This window comes from Homarus americanus, unplaced genomic scaffold (assembly GCF_018991925.1).
Source record: "Homarus americanus isolate GMGI-L3 unplaced genomic scaffold, GMGI_Hamer_2.0 scaffold52512, whole genome shotgun sequence".
In the NCBI taxonomy this organism is placed as follows: Eukaryota; Metazoa; Arthropoda; class Malacostraca; order Decapoda; family Nephropidae; genus Homarus; species Homarus americanus.
In genome coordinates, this window is record NW_024735442.1 from 11,147,115 (window position 1) to 11,170,668 (window position 23,554).

At 43.6% G+C, this 23,554-nt stretch overlaps 1 protein-coding gene across 1 annotated transcript; it reads left to right on the plus strand.

The window, feature by feature from the left end:
- The first annotated feature begins 4,857 nt into the window (after positions 1–4,857).
- LOC121870927 (integumentary mucin C.1-like) lies at positions 4,858–6,030 on the plus strand. Its single transcript, XM_042372900.1, has one exon. The coding sequence runs from the start codon at positions 4,858–4,860 to the stop codon at positions 6,028–6,030; it is 1,173 nt and encodes a 390-aa protein (XP_042228834.1).
- Positions 6,031–23,554: the final 17,524 nt, after the last annotated feature.

The window sequence follows — 23,554 nt, forward strand, 5'->3', positions numbered from 1 at the left end:
ATCAGGTTGAAGCAAAATGGACACTTGAAATCTTAAATTAGAAGCGATAAATAAATGATTTTCTTGGATTTATTAAAAGATTTCCATATATTAAACTTGAATAAAACACACGGTGGCGGCCGGGTCCCCCAGTCTTGTGGTCACCTCCGGCTATCTTCAAAAGCCGACGGTGAAAAGTTAGGCACTGATGAGGCGGTAAAGCCGAAAAAAACAAAAACTAGAAAAAAAAGAGAAATAAAAAGATAGTGAGATAGAGGGGGTAGGTGAGAGAGAGGGATGAAGAGAAAGGGGTAAGTGAAGACAGGTGAGGGAGGGCAGGTGAGAGACAACACCTTTTAACACAGGCTCACGTGCGGCCCAGGAATCTGGAATAACCAGCATCCCCCACTGACCCAGATGCTGGTGCGCCTCTCATCGTCCCAGAGCTGAGACACACACACACACACACACACACACACACACACACACACACACACACACCAGCTGTCAAAACGTTTAACCATTAAAGCCTTTAGGTAAACATGAGCTACAAGGGGAAGCACCTCGTTATGATAAACACAGCCAGCATGTGAAGTTTACAGTATCTCCTCCTTCACGGGCTAAAGTGTCTTGTAAATCAATATTTCCCACTACAGTAAACGTTAACTTCATACGAGAGATTAAACTCAGGTAAATGAAGTTATTTGGGATTAGGTTAGGTTAGGTTAGGTTAGCGATAGGGTGTTTAATCATCATTTCAAAAAGCTGGTGTGCCTAACTGCACCCGTTAATTGTTTTATATTAGACACAACAACTACAAGGCTTTTAGTAAACACAAACCCTGCTAAGTATCTCCTGCCTAATACATCACAGAAATCCTCCACATTATGGCCAACGCTCGAGAATAATTTGCTTCAATCTTTTTTTAATTACGTCAGCTTGTAGATTTTAAGTTCTAACTCCAACGTATAAATACATTATTTTAAAGAATATTCCTTTTGATGGAAGACTTCTAGATATTTATTTCACAAATGTTTCAGTCAGGTGATTTAAACGATAATACTGATTGACTGACTTGCTAACTGACCGAGAGAACTTTAGACCTCACTCATTTCCATCTTATCTGCGCTGATCATTCCACCCTGATGAAGCTCAGTACTAAATCTATCTCACCCTCTTGAATAATTTTATTTACCGACACATTCTTCACAACCTGCACATACACGTTAACACTAAAGTAACTAATAATAATAATAATAATAATAATAATAATAATAATAATAATAATAATAATAATAATAATAATAATAATAATAATAATAATAATAATAATAATAATAATAATAATAATAAAAATTTTCTTAAGTGTTTGATAAAATGGACGGGGTATATCTTGTTTTGTTGTCTGTTCACACCACTGAAAGGTTTAGAAATACGACTTGTTCTAACACCACCAGGGTGAAGACAACTTACCACGAGCCTGCCAGCACGCCCTCACCGCTACACACGCACCTCTCCCCCAATCCACCCGCGACACACGCACGCCCTCACCCCCCTACACACGCACCTCTCCCCCCCATCCTCCCCAATCCACCCGCGACACACGCACCTCTCCCCCCATCTCCCCAATCCACCCGCATTACACACGCCCTCACCACCCTCCCCCCACACGCACCTCTCCCCCCCCTGTCCTCCCAATCCACCCTGACACACGCACGCCCTCACCCCCCTACACACACACCTCTCCCCCCATCCTCCCCAATCCACCCGCGACACACCCTCCCCCCCATCCTCCCCAATCCACCCGCGACACACGCACGCCCTCACCCCCCTACACACGCACCCTCCTTACACACACCCCTTCTCCCCCGTCCCGTAAAAAGATGAACCGCTGCACTGAGCACTATTAAAGGTGGCAGGTAAAGGCTGTATTTCCCAGGGATTAAGAAGCTGTTGGGAGGATATTGCGAACTCATCACCTTAAGAGTCTGACCTGTAAATACGGCGAGTGCTTTAATTCTGGCCTGCAAATTAGACTGCAACTTTAAGTCTGACCTGTAAATACAGTTGGTGCTTCGCGGAAAAAGACCAACCTGCCGATCCATCACCAGCGCTCCCCTTAATCTCAATTTTGCCAAAACTAAACATGAACTATATCTCAGTAATGAAGTAGACAGCTTTACATTATGACTGATGCTACACACGAAGCACTTTAAGCAAATGACCTTGTTTCGTAGATTTTAGATGCGTTAAATGTTCAAGTCCAAATTACGGTTTAACCCCCACACAAAAGTTCTTATTTCATATTTTCTCACTATTATACTGTGGGGATCGCTGTAACTGCGCTAATTATTCAGAATAAGGTTCCCAAATAAAAGAGAGAGAGAGAGAGTGTGTGTGAGAGTGTGTGTGTGTGTGTGTGTGTGTGTGTGTGTGTGTGTGTGTGTGTGTGTGTGTGTGTGTGTGTGTGTGTGTGTGTGTATTCTTGTTTTTCAGTTATCTACATTTAATTAATTTTTCTATATCTATCTTATCTATATCTCATTTACCAAAATTAAGTAGCTTTATCTTATTTACCTATACAATTAATGATCATCAAAAGACATGTGAAACACCAGTATACAAAAAAAAATCATGTGAGAAATGTCATAATCGATTCCGTATAAAATAAAAAAAGTCTCCATATTTAACTCCTGGTCGTAGCTCGGAGCCACACAAATCCTCTTTAATCACGTGAAAAAAAAACTAAACATCCGAGTACGACTTTTGGCAGCCCAACCACAGCACCAGACATTAAGGCCGTGGGTTCGTATCCCCTCGAGAAAACAAAACAAAACGATACAACGCTACAAATCACCAAGTTGAAAGAGTTAAAACAGTTGGTGTGGTGAGTGTTGGTCCTAGAGTCACTAAAACCGACCTTTGCAGCTAAACATTCCTCGCTACACATGACTGAAATTCCGCTCAAGTGATTTTTGTCGTCAGTACTGAACCTCTTGTGGGAGCTTGTAGCCGAGGTCTTGATGCCACGCGTGCCTGGCCTGTACCAAGTGTGTGTTACTGCACCAAGTGTGTGCTGCTGTACCAAGTGTGTGCTGCTGTACCAAGTGTGTGTTACTGCACCAAGTGTGTGCTGCTGTACCAAGTGTGTGTTGATGTACGAACAGTGAGGACGGAAAATATAAATCAGTTGGAAGAAAATACAATGCAGGATAAAATTTTTACAATACTGACAGGGTAAAAGTAGTCCAACTCACCAACCCAGCCCAACCCAACTCACCAGCCCAGCCAAACCCAACTCACCAGCCCAGCCCAACCCAACTCACCAGCCCAGCCCAACCCAACTCACCACCCAACTCACCAGCCCAGCCAAACCCAACTCACCAGCCCAGCCCAACCCAACTCACCAGCCAGCCCAACAACTCTCCTGGCCCCAACCAGCTCTGGCCAGCCAAGCCAACTCCACCAGCCCAGCCCAGCCCAACTCACCAGCCAGCCAAACCCAACTCTTGCAGCAGGCAAGCCCAACTCCACCAGCCCAGCCAAACCAAACTCACCAGCCCAAAAAACTCACCAGCCCAGCCAAAGCCAGCCAAACCCACTCACCAGCCCAGCCCACCCAACTCACCAGCCCAACCCAACTCCCAGCCCAGCCAAACCCAACTCACCAGCCCAGCCCCAACTCACCAGCCCAGCCAAACCCAACTCACCAGCCCAGCCCAACCCACCAGCCGCCCAAGCCACAAGCCAGCCAAAGCCAACTCACCAGCCCAGCCAAACCCAACTCACCAACCCAGCCAAACCCAACTCACCAACCCAGCCAAACCCAACTCACCAACCCTGACAAGTGCCCTACGTCTTCTCAGAGGTGCAGGTGTACCAGCTACAAAGTGTGCAGGTTTACCTTACCTACAACTACAATTGCAGTGTACCAGCTACAAAGTGTGAGTTTACCAACTACAAAGTGTGCAGGTTTAACTACAAAGTGTGCAGGTGTACAAAGTGTGCGGGTGTACCCCAACTACAAAGTGTGCAGGTGTACCAACTACAAAAGTGTGCTGGTGTACCAACGCTACAAATGTGTGCAGTTTACCAGGTACCAGCACAAAGTGTGCAGGTTGTGCTGGTGTACTACAAAGTGTGCAGGTTTACCAACTACAAAGTGTGCAGGTGTACCAACTACAAAGTGTGCAGGTTTACCTATTACAATGTGTGCAGGTATACCAACTACAAAGTGTGCAGGTGTACCAACTACAAAGTGTGCAGGTGTACTAACTACAAAGTGTGCAGGTGTACCAACTACAAAGTGTGCTGGTGTACCAACTACAAAGTGTGCAGATGTACCAACTACAAAGTGTGCAGGTATACCTACTACAAAGTGTGCAGATGTACCAACTACAAAGTGGGCAGGTTTACCAACTACAAAGTGTGCAGGTTTACCTACTACAAAGTGTGCAGGTATACCTACTACAAAGTGTGCAGGTGTACCAACTGCAATGTGAGCAGGTTTACCAACTACAAAGTGTGCAGGTTTACCTACTACAATATGTGTAGGTGTACCAACTACAAAGCGTGCAGGTGTACCAACTACAAAGCGTGCAGGTGTACCAACTACAAAGTGTGCAGGTGTACCAACTGCAATGCGACCGTTTACCGCTTTGACAAAGGTTTACCTATTTAGTGTGCAGGTATACCAACTACAAAGTGTGCGGTTGTACCAACTACAAAAAGTGTGCAGTGTAGGTGTACCAACTACAAAAGTGTGCAGGTGTACCAACTACAAAGCGTGCAGGTGTACCAACTACAAAGTGTGCAGGTGTACCAACTACAAAGTGTGCAGGTGTACCAGCTACAAAGTGTGCAGGTTTACCTACTACAATGTGTGCAGGTGTACCAACTACAAAGTGTGCAGGTGTACCATCTACAAAGTGTGCAGGTGTACCATCTACAAAGTGTGCAGGTGTACCAACTACAAAGTGTGCTGGTGTACCAACTACAAAGTGTGCTGGTGTACCAACTACAAAGTGTGCTGGTGTACCAACTACAAAGTGTGCTGGTGTAACAACTACAAAGTGTGCTGGTGTACCAACTACAAAGTGTGCTGGTGTACCAACTACAAAGTGTACAGGTTTACCAACTACAAAGTGTGCAGGTTTACCTACTACAAAGTGTGTAGGTGTATCAACTACAAAGTGTGCAGGTGTACCAACTACAAAGTTGGCAGGTTTACCCAAATCAAAGTGTGCAGGTTTACCTACTACAAAGTGTGCAGGTTTACCTACTGCAATGTGTGCAGGTGTACCAACTACAAAGTGTGCAGGTGTACCAACTACAAAGTGTGCAGTTGTACCAACTACAAAGTGTGCAGATGTACCAACTACAAAGTGTGCTGGTGTACCAACTACAAAGTGTGCAGTTGTACCAACTACAAAGTGTGCTGGTGTACTAACTACAAAGTGTGCAGTTGTACCAACTACAAAGTGTGCTGGTGTACTAACTACAAAGTGTGCAAGTGTACCAACTACAAAGTGTGCTGGTGTACCAACTACAAAGTGTGCAGATGTACCAACTACAAAGTGTGCAGGTGTACCAACTACAAAGTGTGCAGGTGTACCAACTACAAAGTGTGCAGGTGTACCAACTACAAAGTGTGCAGATGTACCAACTACAAAGTGTGCAGATGTACCAACTACAAAGTGTGCTGGTGTACCAACTACAAAGTGTGCAAGTGTACCAACTACAAAGTGTGCTGGTGTACCAACTACAAAGTGTGCAGGTGTACCAACTACAAAGTGTGCAGGTGTACCAACTACAAAGTGTGCAGTTGTACCAACTACAAAGTGTGCAGATGTACCAACTACAAAGTGTGCAGGTGTACCAACTACAAAGTGTGCAAGTGTACCAACTACAAAGTGTGCTGGTGTACCAACTACAAAGTGTGCAGATGTACCAACTACAAAGTGTGCAGATGTACCAACTACAAAGTGTGCTGGTGTAAAAACTACAAAGTGTGCAGGTGTACCAACTACAAAGTGTGGTGTGTCGACATAGTGTGTTGGGTCCAACTATAATACATAATAATACAAATTTATCAACGTTAACAAATTTACCTTTAACGACACAAACCACCAACATTAATGTCTTATTTATATGACAAAGGCCTTTAAGGGAGTCACGTAAAACGAACTGCGTTAATTAAGAATTCGCTGAAACTGTTAAATACCATCAGAGCCGATTAATACACATGATCGTTCCGCATTAAAAGTGACGCTACGTAATTAATATAATCTGTAGCCTTTGACTGTTCTGCAAACACTTCATGCTAATACGAGTTTTATTTTTACACGATATATTTTTACCATGTGAGTGATGTACCATCTTTAATAGCAATTTATTAATATTATTTTTTGTTCATTTAGTTTCCTAATATAAAAAAACAAGCTAATTCTTATTTCGTTTTAAGTTAATTTGCAGATATATAATTATATAAAAGAAAGTCAATTATGAATACGATGGCATAAACAGGCATACTGCGGAGAGTAAATTGAGCCCTCCTCGCGGCCAATTATATCACTACCTTCCACCTTCACCAACCAAGAGTGACAAAACCATTAACAAAAATGAACCATCAAGAGAGCTTCCCGACCACTAACACCCCATGAAGGACGCAGTACCATTTAGTACCATTACCACCAAAAACACTTAACACTTCACCCCTATCCATCACGGCCCACCACCTACCACTTCACCCCCACCAGGCCCCACCACCTACCACTTCACCCACACCAGGCCCCACAAACTACCACTTCACCCCTCACCAGGCTCCACCACCTACCACATCACCTCCATCAGGCCCCACAAACTACCACTTCACCCCACCACCTACCACTCACCCCCACCAGGCCCCACCACCCCACTTCACCCCCACCAGGCCCCACCCACCACTTCACCCCCACCAGGCCCCACCACCTACCACTTCACCCCCCACCAGGCCCCCACCCACCACCAGGCCCCACCACCCCACTTCACCCTCACCAGGCCCCACCACCTACCACTCACCCCCACCAGGCCCCCCCCAACCCCCACCACCACCACTTCACCCCCACCACCTACCACTTCACCCCCCACCAGGCCCCATACCACCACCCCCCACCACCACCCACCCACCACCAGTAAACCACTACCACTTCACCCCCACCAGGCCCCACCACCCCACCAGGCCCCACCTACCACATCAGGCCCTTCCACCTACCACCACCTCCACCAGGCCCCACCACCACCACCTCACCAGGCCCCACCACTTCACCCCCCACCAGGCCCCACCACCTACCACATCACCTCCACCAGGCCCCACCACCTACCACATCACCTCCACCAGGCCCCACCACCTACCACATCACCTCCACCAGGCCCCTTACCACTTCACCCCTCACCAGGCTCCACCACCGACCACATCACCTCCACCAGGCCCCACAACCCACCTCCACCACCCCACCACCTACACATCACCTCCACCCCACCACCACATCACCTCCACCAGGCCCCACCTACCACATCACCTCCACCAGGCCCACCACCTACCACCTCCACCAGGCCCACCACCTACCACACCTCCCCACCCCCACCACCACATCACCTCCACCAGGCCCCACTACCACCCCCTCACCAGGCCCCACCACCCACACTCCCTCCACCAGGCCCCACCACCTACCTCACCCACCAGGCCCCACCACCCACCCCACATCACCTCCACCAGGCCCCACCCTTCACCCCCACCAGGCCCCACCACCTCCACATCACCTCCACCAGGCCCCACCACACTCCACCAAGCCACACCACCACCACACCTCCACCAGGCCCCACCACCTGGCCCCACCCACCAACTTCACCATCCCACCTGCTTCACCGGCCCCACCACCACCACACCACTGGCCCCACAAACTACCACTTCACCCCACCAGGCCCCACCACCACCAGCGGCCCCACCACCTGGCCCCACCACAGGCCCCACCCGGCCCCACTACCACTTCACCCCCACCAGGCCCCACCACCTACCACATCACCTCCACCAGGCCCCACCACCTACCACATCACCTCCACCAGGCCCCACAAACTACCACTTCACCTCCACCAGGACCCACCACTTACCACTAACACACCGCCACTTAGCTGTTTCCCTGTGCCACTAAAATCATCTATTTTACATTTCACCACATTTACTCTCCCCTCACATTCACCATCACCCTGTATCATCGCCATCATCACCATCACCACCACCCTGTATCACTACTCATCACCTTCACGCACCACTCACCATCACCACCACACCCCCAGCGCTGATAGCCAATTACTCTGGACACTCTGTCACAGCGGATTGATTCACTCTGTACGGTATATACTGTTTAATTACATTGAAAAAGCACTCTGACTCAACGACACACACATACACATATACACACACACACACACACAGTATACAGTTACGTTTTTCGTAGATATAATCTTCAAGTCACTCAGTACTCTCCTGGTTCTCAAACTCAGACCGTCAGGTACTCAAGAGGTCATTTGGAGTCAGTTCACGCATCACCCACGGCTGCCCCGAGTCGAATGTAATCACAGATCGTGTGACAACGTCTGGGTGCAACTCTTCACCTGAATGTATGTGAATCACTTTTCTCTTGTCACACACCTGGGGGCACAGAGACGACAAAAATAGAATGTTGAAAATAAACCAAGAAAACAAGGAGAGACTAAAGTAAATGTTCTATCGAGTCAAGTAAAAAAAAAAAATCAAGGAGATTTCAAAAGAGACACACTACACGTGCAGGGGAATCTAAGCAGTTCTCTGTCTGCAGTCCATGTTAAAGTTTGTCTGTTGCCCGAGAAAACGAAGAGCTAGTGTCACAAATAACTCCAGCGTCCTCGTCTTCGCCATTATCGTTTTCATTGTCGTCGTCATCCCCGTAGTCCAACCACTTTTTTATTAGCTTACTTTAGTAGTTTCAAGGAGTCGAGCATTTACGTCTGTCCACGAAACTCATTCTCTTCCTCAGTATTTCCATTAATTCCAGTATCAAACTAAGTACCATTAATTCCATACCCAGGCAAGTACCATTAATTACCCACCCACTAAGCCCCCATTATCTTACTACTCTTATTTTCGTCGTCTCGTCCATATCTCTTCTTCACCTCATTCAACCACTTAGCTCCATTTGTCAGCTCTATGTATGGCTTTCCTGAACGCTGTGATACAACTTTTAGTGGAGGACTCTCTCTCTCTCTCTCTCTCTCTCTCTCTCTCTCTCTCTCTCTCAGGTGTTGCCCTTCTACCCTCGCAAACGCAGCTTTATGACCCCCATTTATGGTCACTCTCGTTTGCCTTTGTTTGATCGACATCCATTACCCTCTATGTTACCCCTGGCACGCTCGTTCACCCCTCGTTATTCTTCTGTTTCGTCTACTGTGTTGGATTAGTCTATTTTCTCTTTATCTGGGTCATGTTGCTTCGTTTTGCTTCGTCGTTAATTTGTACTTTTCCTTGTCTTATTTTTGTTAGTTTTGTTTTGTTTCTTTACTGTTGTTTTTATGTTGTTCTTCCTCGTCTATTAATGCCCTTGGTGTTATTTTTTGAAGGGTATTTTTTTAGCCTATTTACACTGTGTTAGTTTCTCTCATTCTCTCTTGACCTCGTTTCCTTCCTCTCTCTCCTGTTTAACATCATTACTCCTCCACTTCACTGCCTCTGTTCGCTATTTCTGCTTTCACTATCTCAGTTTATTCATGATAATTTTATTTTATAACATTGAGTTATGCTTTGTTATATCAGTTTAAATTACTTACTATTTTATTTAATTTAATCGGTTGCGTTCGTGTCATTACCTGTATTTTTTTTGGTGAGTAGATTTTCCTTTCATGTTGTAAATTACGTCCTATTCACCTATGGTTGGTTTCCTCCCTCCCACGGTCCCTCATCCCTACAGCTGAACCTCCCTAACACCGGGGAGTAGAGTCAGTCCTCCAGCAGCTACGTTACCTGACATTGTATAAATGGCAACACAACTGAGCGAGCAGGCAGGTGAAGAACTCCTAAAGACACCCATCAGATAGCAACAACAACTACCGTATATACTACTCTTAAAAGCTATCCAAGAGTGGGAGGACTGTTGTTGCCTTCAGTCTTTATGGCGAAGCAGCAGACAGTCTCCCTGGATCATATACCGCCAGCTGGGTCGACGGGATACCAAAGTAAAAACCCCGGAACTATAGATATACACAGCAGAAGGAAGGTTGTGTAGTGTCGACAAATTTGTATCCAAAAACATGACTGGTTCAGTGTCGCCTAAATTACCTTTCAGAATAATGTCGTCAGTGGTGTCCTCTCTCAGTAACGTCATCAGATTGAATATCTTCCACAGAGCAGTCTCAAAATCCAAGCATTATATTTTATCATTTTCATATCTGGAAAAATCAGCAAATTGTTTCATGATATAAACTTCGAAATTCTTTGATTTCATCACGGGAAAAACAATTACTGTTGCACGTCTCCAAGTGGGTGATCATTTCTGCTAACATCACCAACCATCACTCTTCGCTCATATAGTTGTAATTTTCCAAGATATCCAACCTCTGTGTCTTGGGCCGTGAGCAGGTTTGTTATCTTACCTGAAGTTATAGTGAGAGTTGATCTCACTAAAAAAAATCGCAAGGTACGCCAATTTCAAGATATACTGGTTGTCTTGTAACTTTCGAGAAACTCTGCCCTTTGCTGAATAGTTTCCTTCAAAAAACATTGCAATCTCTTCCTTCAGATTGAAAATGCGATTCAAGATTTTACTTCAATGTGAAAACGGAGAACCGAAAAGTCTGCACCGACTTTTCACGCATAACCTTCAAGATTCTGGAATTCATGGCGTTCCTGCGAATGTGATTTACAATCTCGACAACATTGAGTAAGACCGCCAAGAGGCCGATTGGAAGTCCTCACACCTAGAACATCGAAGGATACAACAGCACGTGCACGTGGCAAACTTGCTTGGCAAGAACTTCAAACAGATAATGAACACCCAGCATTGTAGGAACACATTCAACTAAATTTACGCATTGCAAACCATCCTTTTCGGATTTTTTTTTCTATGTTGAAGACATCCCTTTGACGAGGGTTGTTGGCAGCGGTTCCGAGAAAGGAAATTCCTCTTCCTTCACACAGCCGTCCACCACATATCGAGTGAACACAATCATTTGCGAACAGGATGTTACATCAGTAGACTCCTCAAGTTATAATGCAAGACCCGTTTCTCTCATTTTATCACTTATTCCAGAACCTCACTCATGTCTCACTACGACGTTTACTATATTGTCCCAAAGGGAGACCTGGTCTAATTTCTTATATTGAGATTGACCGAACACCATCTTTACTGTATACAAGATTTAATAAGCAGTTCCCCATCCATGTGTGGCTTTTTGCACCGACCAATGTTGAGAGTAACTAGGTAAGACGTTGCCAATGACTGGAGTTCGTTTGTGCAAAAAGGCCTGTTGGATACTCTCCCTACCTACAGAAACTTCGCTTTACTCCTGAAAAACTCAATGTCTGTATTTTCATAGTTTTTTTTTATATGACTAGGCTTCACACTTTCTGAGGTGAGCACTTTACAGGGGTCAACACATTTGGGTTTTTCCATAGACTTATCATTTTTGTGAAATCAAACGATAAGATTCCTTCTCTATATCCTTGTGTATTTGCTGCCATAATGACCAGCAGGGAGGGGGGGGAGGGTTCTGTTTAAATTATGTAATGCTCACCCACCTCCCCTGTTCACCCACCTCCCATGTCCACCCACCTCTTCTCTCCACCCACCTCCCATCTCCAATGACATCCCCTATCCACCTACCTCCCCAGTCCATCCACCTCCTCTCTTCACCCACCTCCCCTCTTCACCCACTTTCCCTGTTCACCCACCTCCTCTCTTCACCCACCTCCCCTCTCCACCCACTTTCCCTGTTCACCCACCTCCTCTCTTCACCCACCTCCCCTCTCCACCCACTTTCCCTGTTCACCCACCTCCTCTCTTCACCCACCTCCCCTGTCCACCCACTTTCCCTGTCCACCCACCTCTTCTCTCCACCCACCTCCCATCTCCAACCACCTTCCCTCCACCCTCGCCCACCTTGGCCTCCCCTCCCCCTCTACAGTACGTGCTCGTCACATAAACTGCGGCTCGTGAAGTAAGCTCCTCGTGCTGCCGATTTGCAGGACCCGGGTTCGATGCCTGCTACTGTGTTTATTTTTTACTGAAGCTTGGTCACTTTATCAAGAGCTCGTATCGTGTCGTGTCTCTCAAAAATACCTGTCTCATTTGTCAACAATCTATGTCTTGTTCGTCGTAAGTATCTTTCTTCTTTGACACCGGTCTGTGTTTGTTTGTTTGAAGTGCGCAGTTTATCTCTATTTTGTCTATGATCTAAATATGATTTGTCACTAGTATCTGCATTATTTGTCATGTCTGTATTGTATGTTACCGTATATGTGTCTGCATTTTTGTCATATGTCTGCATTGTTTGCCATGTCTGCATTGTTTGCCATGTCTGCATTGTTTGTCATGTCTGCATTGTTTGCCATGTCTGCATTGTTTGTCATGTCTGCATTGTTTATTATTGCCTGCCATGTCTGCATTGTTTGCCATGTCTGCATTGTTTGTCATGTCTGCATTGTTTGCCATGTCTGCATTGTTTGTCATGTCTGCATTGTTTATTATCATGCCTGCATTGTTTATCATGTCTGCATTGTTTGTCATGTCTGTATTGTTTGTCAACCGTAACTACCTTGTTGTGACTCATTTGTCGTCAGGGGATTGACTTTTTTCACCTCCCTCCAAAAGTCTTACTTATCAATATTAACTGTCTTCTTTGTCACCAGCCTGCGTCTCGTTAGTCACCAGCCCATGTCTCGTTTACCATGAGGCCGAGTCTCGTCACAACTCACCAACTCACAAGCTACCGCCGTCAAACTTCCACATGAGATCTTGTCCTTCAACTTAGTGACGTCTCCGGGTGGACTTAGGACAGCCTTCGTCAAGTACTCTCTCGAGGTAACACATTTCCGTTTCCTACCAGTCGTTATCTTTCGTCAATTTCAGGTTTCTCCCTCAGTCGTTCTCATCTTCTCTCGTTTCTGACTTCAAGAACACACCCGTACTTGACTTCCACACTTCAGCTGGTCAACGCTACCATGGTTTCAGGAGGGTATTTAAGCCGTTCGACGCCAGCAGTTAAAATTTACGATTTATTTTCAGGCAGCAGTTAAAGCGGTGATATAATTATGTGAGTGCTTTAAGTGGCAGTAACTCCCTCCTGCATTGGCACCCAACCACCAGCGCCGCCGCCGCCGTCGTCGTCCCTCAAGCCTCGCCAGAACCTCCAGAAGACAAGATGGTAAAACGTGTCTAGATGTTATGTCAAGTTTTCTTATATGAATTGAACAAAAAACTCCAACTTTTTATTTATTTTTAGTAAACTTTCTTATTTGAGTGACACGTGAACTTCTACTGTTAAATTCTCCTGTAAGTTGTTATTGTTCGAGTGTAGAGAGATAACATAATGAATTAAAAGTACGTCGTGGTAGAACACATCTAATACACAATAGGAGACGACTGGACCCTCACCCCTCACCTTACCCCTCTTGTAGACAACGTAACGGCAAATAATAAAAAATAAATATCCATACAATATTTTCATTAAATAAATACAATTTTCATATTAAGGATAAATTAGATCATTTAAATTTGGATAAAATTATATAATAATAAACTAGATTTTCAGAATAACGACCATATTATTTAAGATAAAAAATGTATGATAAAAAATAAACATTTATTAAAACAAAAATACAGATAACTTCCGACAGAATACAAAAATTATTTAATTATATAAAACTGTGTAAGAATAAAAAAAACTCATAAAAATCAGAACATGTTACAAAAATTAACAAAATATCCATAATAAAACAAATGTAAAAGTATTTAACAGATAAACAAAGATTTCCGTAATAGAAAACAGAATAAAATAATAATAATTACACAATTCTCAACAATCTTCTTGGCGGCATATATTTCTGGACAGACGGCTGGTGCCTCTCCATGACACCTCTTAAATGATCCACACCAACAGAGCCTCAAGACAAAAGAGGTAAGTCATTATCAGAAGTTCGGGGGCTCCTACAGGTCACCTGCTGGCGTGGGATCATACCTGCGTTTCGGTTCTTTTGTCAACAAGTCTGGAGACACTCGTACTATCTCACACCGTCAGGCCGGCGCTTGCAAACAACGCCGTAATAAGTTTAAGAGGTTATAAGAGGGGGGAGTTTTACACAGCGGACGTCCATAGTTACGAGTGGCAACGTTCTTGACAACAAGTCATTTTCCTTCATAAAGTTTGGTCGTAAAGACGCATGACAAGTCTTCCCAAAAGGCTTCTATATTTTCATATTAATCTCTCTCTCTCTCTCTCTCTCTCTCTCTCTCTCTCTCTCTCTCTCTCTCTCTCTCTCTCTCGTGTGTGTGTGTGTGTGTGTGTGTGTTCCTATTTATCCGTTAGTTAGTTTGTCTGGTTGTGTATCTGTCTGTGCCTGTCATCTGGTATAACTAATGTATATATCCTTACGCGTGCGTATGTATGCAATTCAGTGTCAATACTTGCATTTTATGCAGTCATCTCCCCCACATACACACACATATACACATACACACACACACACACACACACGCACACGCACACGCACACTGCAGGAGTAATAAAAGCAGCAGCCAGAGGAACATATTTCCCTCCGACCTATAATAGAAACTCCGAACATATGATGACCTCCTCGCCCAGAAGGCAGAGAAATGAGGCTGGCGTGACGGCCCTGATTTACTGCCAACACCGGGACATTTAGGGAGTCGGGCCTCGGTGGCAGTTTGTCGGCTAAGAATGATAATTCCCCAAAATAACGGAACCTTATGACTTTACTGAGAGTGTTATGAGTAATTCACTTAAGGGGTTGGGTTGGGTTAAATTGAGTAAGAGTGAGATAAAAGGTTGAGTAATTATAACGTTTATACTTGGTCTGTGTTTCCTCTTCACATAGAGCCAGAAACGTCAGCCTGGGGAGCCTCAATCACTAGGCTGAGGGCGAGGGGCAGTACTCCACCTCCTAACTTGTAATCTACCGCCACGAACAACAATTAAATATTAAACACAAACTCTAATCATTAGATCGTTACATAACTGACAAAAACAAACAAATACATCTAGCAAACTATTAACATCTGAAAGTTTACAAATTATTTGATCATCGACCACCCCCCCCCCCAATAAAAAAATAAGAATATATAAATACTGGTTTCTTTATCAGCGAAATTTTGTCTACGGAGAGTTCCAGGTCTTACCATCCGGAGCCAGCAGTAGTCAGTTGGAGGTGAGGTATATTGTACTGTATGCTGCTGAGTTCAGCCGCCACACTCCTACACGTTACCAAGAAAGAAACATCACGTTACAAGACACAAGAAAAGACATGAGGCTATCCCGTACTGCATGATGAGGTAAACACGGTATCCTGGCCATTAACCATGAACTGACAGAAGGACAGTTAAGAGATGGATCAGGAGGCATCAGTCAACCAAACAGCCTGATTGACTTGGCACATTAATCAAGTCACACTCATCATACTTTCATGTTTCCCACAGTAATCCTCCACATACTGATAAAAGTATAATCAGCAACTCACGGGGGAATCATTGCCGTCAACAGCTTTACAAGACAATTCCTTCATATTGTGTGTAATAAAACAATACATCTCTATTTTCTCCTTCCTATTATTATAATTGTTATTCTAATTTATATAATCATTATTAAATTATTATCACCAACAGAGTATTGTTTTTAGTTCTGTCTCAGTCTGTCACCAAAATAACCCAAGAACGGGTTTGGTGATATGCACCAAACTTGGCAGGTTTGATCAACATGTGACAAGGACCACATGGTAACGTTTTGATGTACATAACGCCAAAATTGACAAGGTGTGTCCATGATAACGATACGCACAATGACAACAGACAAGGTTTTAGGCAGTTAAATAAAACTATTACCCGAGACAGTGTTCAGTAATAACATTATTTACAGTAAGAACGTCTCAAGGTCGATATTTACCCTGGCATGGTGAAGGTTTGTGGGCAGGGTCTGCATCTTCTGGGATTATATTATAATTGTTATTATTCCAGTACTACTGCTGCAGTTTTAAACTATCAACATTTATGTCACCAATGTTATTAATACTACAACAACAACAACAACAACAACAACAACAACAACAACAACAACAACAACAACAACAACAACTACTACGACTAGGGGTAATGCACCCTTAGTTGTTGAAGCATCTTTTAAATTTTCAAAATAAATCAACAAACACTACGATATTAATACTTAAAACTTTGTGAACGAAATATTTAGTCATCAAGTGATAACACATAGTGGTTCACACAGGTAGCCATAAGCCCCTCAGAGACAGCATTAAAACTCTTGCTATCGTGGCTGTCGTCATCAGACTCAACAGTGTACAACTATCTGCTGAAATGTATGTCACTAAGTTTACTTTTCTTAAATTGAAATCCCTGGTATAACATAATAGCAAAATACTGTAGTCGACACTTATAAACATGTTACTTTTTTACCAACATTATGTACAACTGGAGTCAAGTGTGCCAACATAACCTCATACCAATATTATGAACACCTAGAATCAGGTGTGCCAACATAACCCACCAATATTATGAACACCTAGAATCAGGTGTGACAACATAGACTCATACCTGGTTTTATATTTGATCTTTTTCATCCTTAATGTTGTCATGCTAATGATTTATTGGCCACTAAGCACTAACATGATAGACCAAGATACGTGGTAAATTACTGTTAAACTTCAATGGTAAAGTGAAATGAACATGATGCCTACAAATTATCCTGAGCTGTAACATGATGGCAGAATAATTGATCCTACTTCATAGGTGTATAAGTTATTTTCAATTTGACTCGTTACATTATTATCACAAATAAACATCAGAAATTCCAGCGGCGAAACTTTGAGAGGAAAGTTGTGTCGTAATGCCACAACACAGCCCAGTGATTGATTATACCACAAATGTGTGATAATTGTATTCTCCTCGCCTCCACTTTCTCTCACTCTCAGCTTCACCTCGTCAGGCACACCAACTCTCGCTGTCCTTTGCTCACACTCTATATCAAAAGGTAAATGAAGATTTATCTCGTCATCTGTTCACACAAAGATGAAAGTTAGAAAGTGCGATGTGTCCGCCTCCTTTTCTCTCCTCAGCTTACCCTCTGTCGCGGCCTCCGTCAGCAGAACGTCGCCCCTGGCTGTGTGCTGGGCCCCTGGCAGGTACTTCATATTCCCGTCAGCCCGCACCGGCAGTGTGTCCGCGCCACAGACAGAAGTGGCCAGGCTGTCGCTGGTGGCCCCGTGGCTCTCATAAATGTGAATATTTCCCTCGCTACACGTAGGTCAGTTGTCTGAAACTCCAGCTGGGTGATCCTTGGCAGACGCTCACAAGAACGAAACGGACGAAGAAACAAATGGTAATTTTTGAGGCGTGGGTGTCTTGTTAATAATAATAATAATAATAATTAACGGTTTATTGAAAGAGCTATATACAAGTAACATAAGTGATACAAATAAGACATATAATAACTAGATGGGGAAAAGCTCAAACTACAGCTCATTTCAACATAGTGACAGTGCAAGGAGTAGAGTTTACTGGGAGTGAATACACTGGTTTATTACAAGTTATTGATAATTTTTACAATGGTTGGGACTGGGCTGTTCTTATAGCGATCAGTTCGTGCACGTATGGGCTGGATGCGGTTGTGGTGTCAAACAGCAATTCTCGGGATAGGGATCTCAGGTGGTAGTAGGAGCCGGTGTCGAGGATGGTGTAGAAGCTTCTTACCAAATTTGCAGGTGAGGTCGTGGTGATGGTCAGTGAGAGTCGAAAGGGTCAGTGTGTTGAGCGCTTCTTGATATGTGGAGTAGGAAGGTGAGAGAATAATCTTGCATGCCCTCTTTTGCACTTTTTCTAGGTGTTTACGTTGTGTGGCATTTAGGGAGGAAGACCAGGTGGGGGAGGCATAGGTGAGCTTGGGAAGTATGAATGTTGAGTAAACACTGAGGAGCTCAGGTGCAGGAACTACGAGGGACTTGAGTCAGCGGAGGAGGTGGAGCGGAAACTGGAGGATTTGACAACTTCACTGACGTGTGGTTTCCAATTAGTTTGTTTGTCTATGGTGACGCCGAGGAGCTTCGTGGAATCTACAACCTGGAGTGTGTTCGGACCTAGAGTAATGGAAGGAGGTGGGACAATGGAGGAGAGGTTGATGTGCATAACCATGGTCTTGGTATGGCTGATGGTGACATGGTTGTTGGTGGCCCAGTTTTGGAGACTGTTCAATAAATCCTTAAGGGCGGTATAGTTGGGAGCAGAATTGTTGACGCTGATCCCAATGGTGGAGTCGTCGACATATTTCCAGAGAGCAGGGGTTTCTCTTAGGGCATCATTGATGAGCATAAGGAAGCAGAGTGGTCCCATCTTGGTGCCTTGGGGGACGCCACAGGTGATATATGATATATAAAACATACACAAGTTCATGAACAAATACACTAAACTTATAAGGACGAATGAAAACTATGAAACTGTTGAACATTAAAGTTGTTTATATTGTTACGAACCCCGCCACCAATTGTCATGATCTACCTACCCAGCACCACGAGCAACGCCATCTAGGGACGAAACACGAGTATGACTCGTCTTAGTTACCACTCCGGGGTTTCCCTTCTCCATATCCTGGTTGTTGCGTCACCTCCTCAAAGTCTTCTTTGTCAGCTCCAGTTCGAGGAGAGTTCAGTTCACTCTGGGAAGTGACCACAGGATCACCTATCCTGGAAACCTACGGCACAGTGACTACCTACCGTCTTCTACAATACTCAGCCTTACTCGTCAGCCATCTCAGCTCCGCACTTAAGTATTTGTAATCTTATATTGCCTCTCCCACCTCCACCTTGCTTCACGATTGTTTTATGTTGTATAAATATGTATATACTGTTAATGTTTAGGTTAAGTATGGTTAAGGGTAAATTATAGAAAGCTGAATATTTTGTTAAGGAATTTATGGTACTTTATTATACACAACAAAAACTCGCATCCTTTGTCTACCCTTTTATAGTCCGATTGTCTTTGGTTTTTTGTTGTTGTTGCCTGTTGGGACCTGGGTAGACTTTTAACTATATTCTAAATCCCCAACTCGTAACAATATTGATACAAACACAATAAGGCTTATAATCACATCACCAGCAATGATTTCAGTTTTTATTAAAGCGAAATTATTTGTTTATGAAACTACATAATAAAATCAAATCTGACAATTTGTGCGAGAAATAACAGTTTCCAGAGAGTTGGTTATTTGCTATGCTAAGCCTCACTGGAAGGTAAACGTCATTTCATGCTCGAGAAAACATCCATCAGTCACGTCAGAAAATAGAGTTCATTATACTAACTAAACTCAAGGTAAAAATCCACATCCATCTCAAGTGTGTTACAAGAGTGTGTTTGTGGCATAAAGATCAACATGTGTTATAAAGTAAACACAACTGGCTTTAATTTAAGAGGCTGGTTGTTATGTGAATATATATATCAAGGTTCTGCGTCATGCCTGTACCAACCTTCTATCTTAGGGGAATAATTTAACACAGGCACTACTGTATCTTCACCTCACGCCACGACATGAATCTAATGATTATTTATAAGCCCAACAATTCGCTGAGATTATTGTGTTGTATGATCACACACACTAGGAAAGTCGTCAAAGAAACTATTACATGCACTGTCCACATATCCTTTGCAAATTCCCACATTACAGGTACTAAAAATACACACACGCACAGACCTCGGGGGTGTGTGAGAGGCGGCACGAGTACTATCTGTAGGACCTGGATAGTACTCTTGTTTATATCAAATCATCACTTCTACTGTGCCCCCAATCCTTGCGTCGTTACACCAAGCCACGACGAGAGCGTATATAGTCGTAGACGTCACAGTTATCGGGGGCCCCAGGGAGCTATATCGTAGGCTCACCACAACCAGTCTAAAAATATGAACAGAGCTATCGTACTGCTCCCTTGGAGAGCCCGCATACCCCACGCAGCAGTCCTCAGTCCCAACACGCTATTCCACAGCACAAAAAAAATGTACTCCACAACCACCATATTGCATTGCTCAACTCTACAACCCTCCAAAATCACTCTTAAACACTCAGTACACAGTCGCCCTCTACACTTGTACTCCTCCCCGAAAACCATCAAAAACCTTCTTCAAAACCATACTACAAACACAACACACGCACATCCTCCCTACTCGGGCAACGATCCCCGCACACTAAATTTGCTTTACTTACTATCAAGAGGTGAAGGCTCTCCTCTCACGCTTATTTATGGCCGGCAAAAGTATCTCGTGGCAGTTTATCTCGTCATATATTTCTACTGCCGTGATATATGAACGTCTTATATATTATTATAATATATTTATATATAAAATCCTTCAGGTCATTACACGCGCTGTGACTATAGTCTCAGATTATATTGTATATCGGATTTATATGATCCTAACTTGATCTGCGGTTAGCATTTTGTATTCTTTTTTATAATGTTTGGGGGTGAAGGGTCATGAGATTATTTATACACAGGTGAGATAGTTGAAGGTGTGCGGCGGTCGAGTGGATTCAGCATTCACCAACTGCCCTAAGGGTCTGTAGTTCGATCCCGGGGTACTTCCAGTCGAGAAAGTGAAAGCGGTCTAGTGCAGTGCCGGTCAGGCTGGTTAATAAAGTGTATATTATTCAGACTGTCACTAACCGGCAGTCATAACTATAGGACCCAATTTCACTTTCAGAAGATTGTGTAAATTGACATTGTGGAATTTTTTTTTTATCACGTAGTAACTGTTTGTAACCTCTGAATGGCCACAGTATATGTGATCTGCCTTTGCTCTCTATGTTGCTTGTGCTATAGTCTCGTCAAAATCTTGCACTATTACCACCACCATGGGCTGACAACCACCACGACCACCACTACCTCTAAAACTAAAAGTGGCACCACCACAACTACAACAACCAGCACCACCATTTGGTAGGTAATAGTGGTACTCTAATAAATAAACCAATTTATGACACTAATCTTTAAAAACTCACAATAAAATGCAGATGAACATTACCGGTGTCTTTAAGTGTGCTATTTCTACCTGACACCACTGGAGAACAAACCTTACATGGTCGATGGATATGTGTACAACTTTAGTTTCCCGGATACTAACAATACAATTGACGAGCTTATTTCACCTAGTCTCTTTCTCTGACAACAACCCGAGCGCGCGCGCGCGCGCACACACGCACACACACACACACACACTCCGGCTACACCAACGCTCTCTCCACCCTGGAAATGCCATCCCTCAGTGACCTCCACCACCAAGCACTGGAAAGGTTTGGCAGCCAACTAATGCACCACCCTCGTCATCGCCACCTCCTGCCACAGGCAGCCCCCCTACCCACCTCATGCAGTCCGCCACTACAACAAAATTCAGCCCAAAAGAGCCCGCACCGATAGATATAAGAACAGTACCATCCCATCTATTGTTAAAATAATAAACAACTCCTGATTTATGTACTGTACAGCCCTGTAAATGTATTCAATGCATATTATATCATAATGTCTAAATCAAATGTAAGTCTGTATATTTTCAGCCACCGGCTGCAACTCTATTAATAAAACGTTTATTATTATTATTATTATTATTATTATTATTATTATTATTATTATTATTATTATTATTATTATTATTATTACACACACACACACACACACACCTGGTACCTGTTTTCTTAATCTTTATTACTTTTGATATCGATACCAATTAGTAGTATAATAATCACTTATCTTGATACAAACAATTAACCACACCTCTCTCCATACAATATCAACAACCAATCACCTCGTTTAATTCCAAACCAATATCTCGCGATACCAACAATGAAACATTATCCTCCGTAATGGCAGATAAACTTCATCTTTCATAATAGAATTACCAACAGACACATAAGCATCACTTCTCTAACCTTACAAGCCAGATACTCTTTCACGTGTATTCTCTTCAAACACACCAATATATCTCTCGAAGCAAAATACAAACACCTAAAGCGTTCGTCTCTCTTGCCGCCAGTACCAGCCGTCACACATTTTATCTCTCTTGACAGGAGTACCAACTACCAAATGGCCGTAAACATTACTTCACCTCCAGCCTGATGTTAGAACTTGGGGCTGGAAGGAGTGTGGTGGTGTGGCGGACAAGGTCACAGGGATGAAGCGAAGTGGTTTTCCGTGTACTGTAGATGTATTATGCTAACTTAGGCGGCGAGGGTGTGTCTAGAGCGTTACTCACGGCTAGCTAACACGACTCCCAGGCACCATCACTAACACCATCGCCCTTACCCCTACTACTACTAACCCTACTTTCAGTATTACCTCGACCATTACCATCCCACTACCATCATCACCACCGTTACTACTAGCAACACCATTGTCACTGGTTTTGCTACTACTACCACCACCACTATCAACACCATTCTATTACAAATCATAATGTAATCTTAAAAGAGTAACCGAGAGAGAGAGAGAGAGAGAGAGAGAGAGAGAGAGAGAGAGAGATTGTGTATGTGTTGGTAGTCTTTATTGTGGCATTTATATACATTCTGTAGCAATACGTTTATGTCCAATATTGATTTTTTTCTCATCTCTTATTCTATTTTTTATCATCATGCATTTTACTTCTTTTTAATATAATTTAGTTGGACTTTTATGTCTTTTGCGCCTTTTCCTTCTCATTCGTATTATTCTTTATATTTCTTTATTATATAGTTTTATTTACTAGTCCCTTTGATCCTTTCCCGTATTTATTATTCCCATTCATTCCCTCTTTACATTCGTTTTTATTACCTACACGTACTGTTTGCATAACCTTTATTTTTCTCTATAGCATCGTGGGTGTTGTTCTAAAACCCATTTTCTTTCTCTAAGTCTGGGGACGAGATCTTGTTGCCATCTCTCACCCTGTGTTTACTCCCTCCCCCTCTCTCACCCTGTGTTAACTCCCTCACTCCCTCCCTCACCCTGTGTCAGAAACCTCCATTCTCCCTTCCCTATCCTACGTCAGCGACCTCCCTCCTTTCTTTCCTCCTCCCATTCTTACACCGCTACAGACCTCCCCTTCCCACCCTCCTCCCTCCCAACCCTGTGTCAGCGGCCTTTCTCTCTCCCTCATTTTCTTATATATTGCACATGCACAACCTGATCTACCTGTGTTTGTATGCACAGAACCATCAGTAAAAGTATAACATTCAATTAATTTAATACTCTGAAGATGACTGATAATGGTGTCTAGTGTTACACATCACACCCCATCAGTGTAAAACAGTTGTTAAC

Bases quoted from the DNA above. Each gene is read 5' to 3' on its own strand.
- LOC121870927 (XM_042372900.1), top strand. From the start codon at position 4,858: ATGTGTGCAGGTGTACCAACTACAAAGTGTGCAGGTGTACCATCTACA.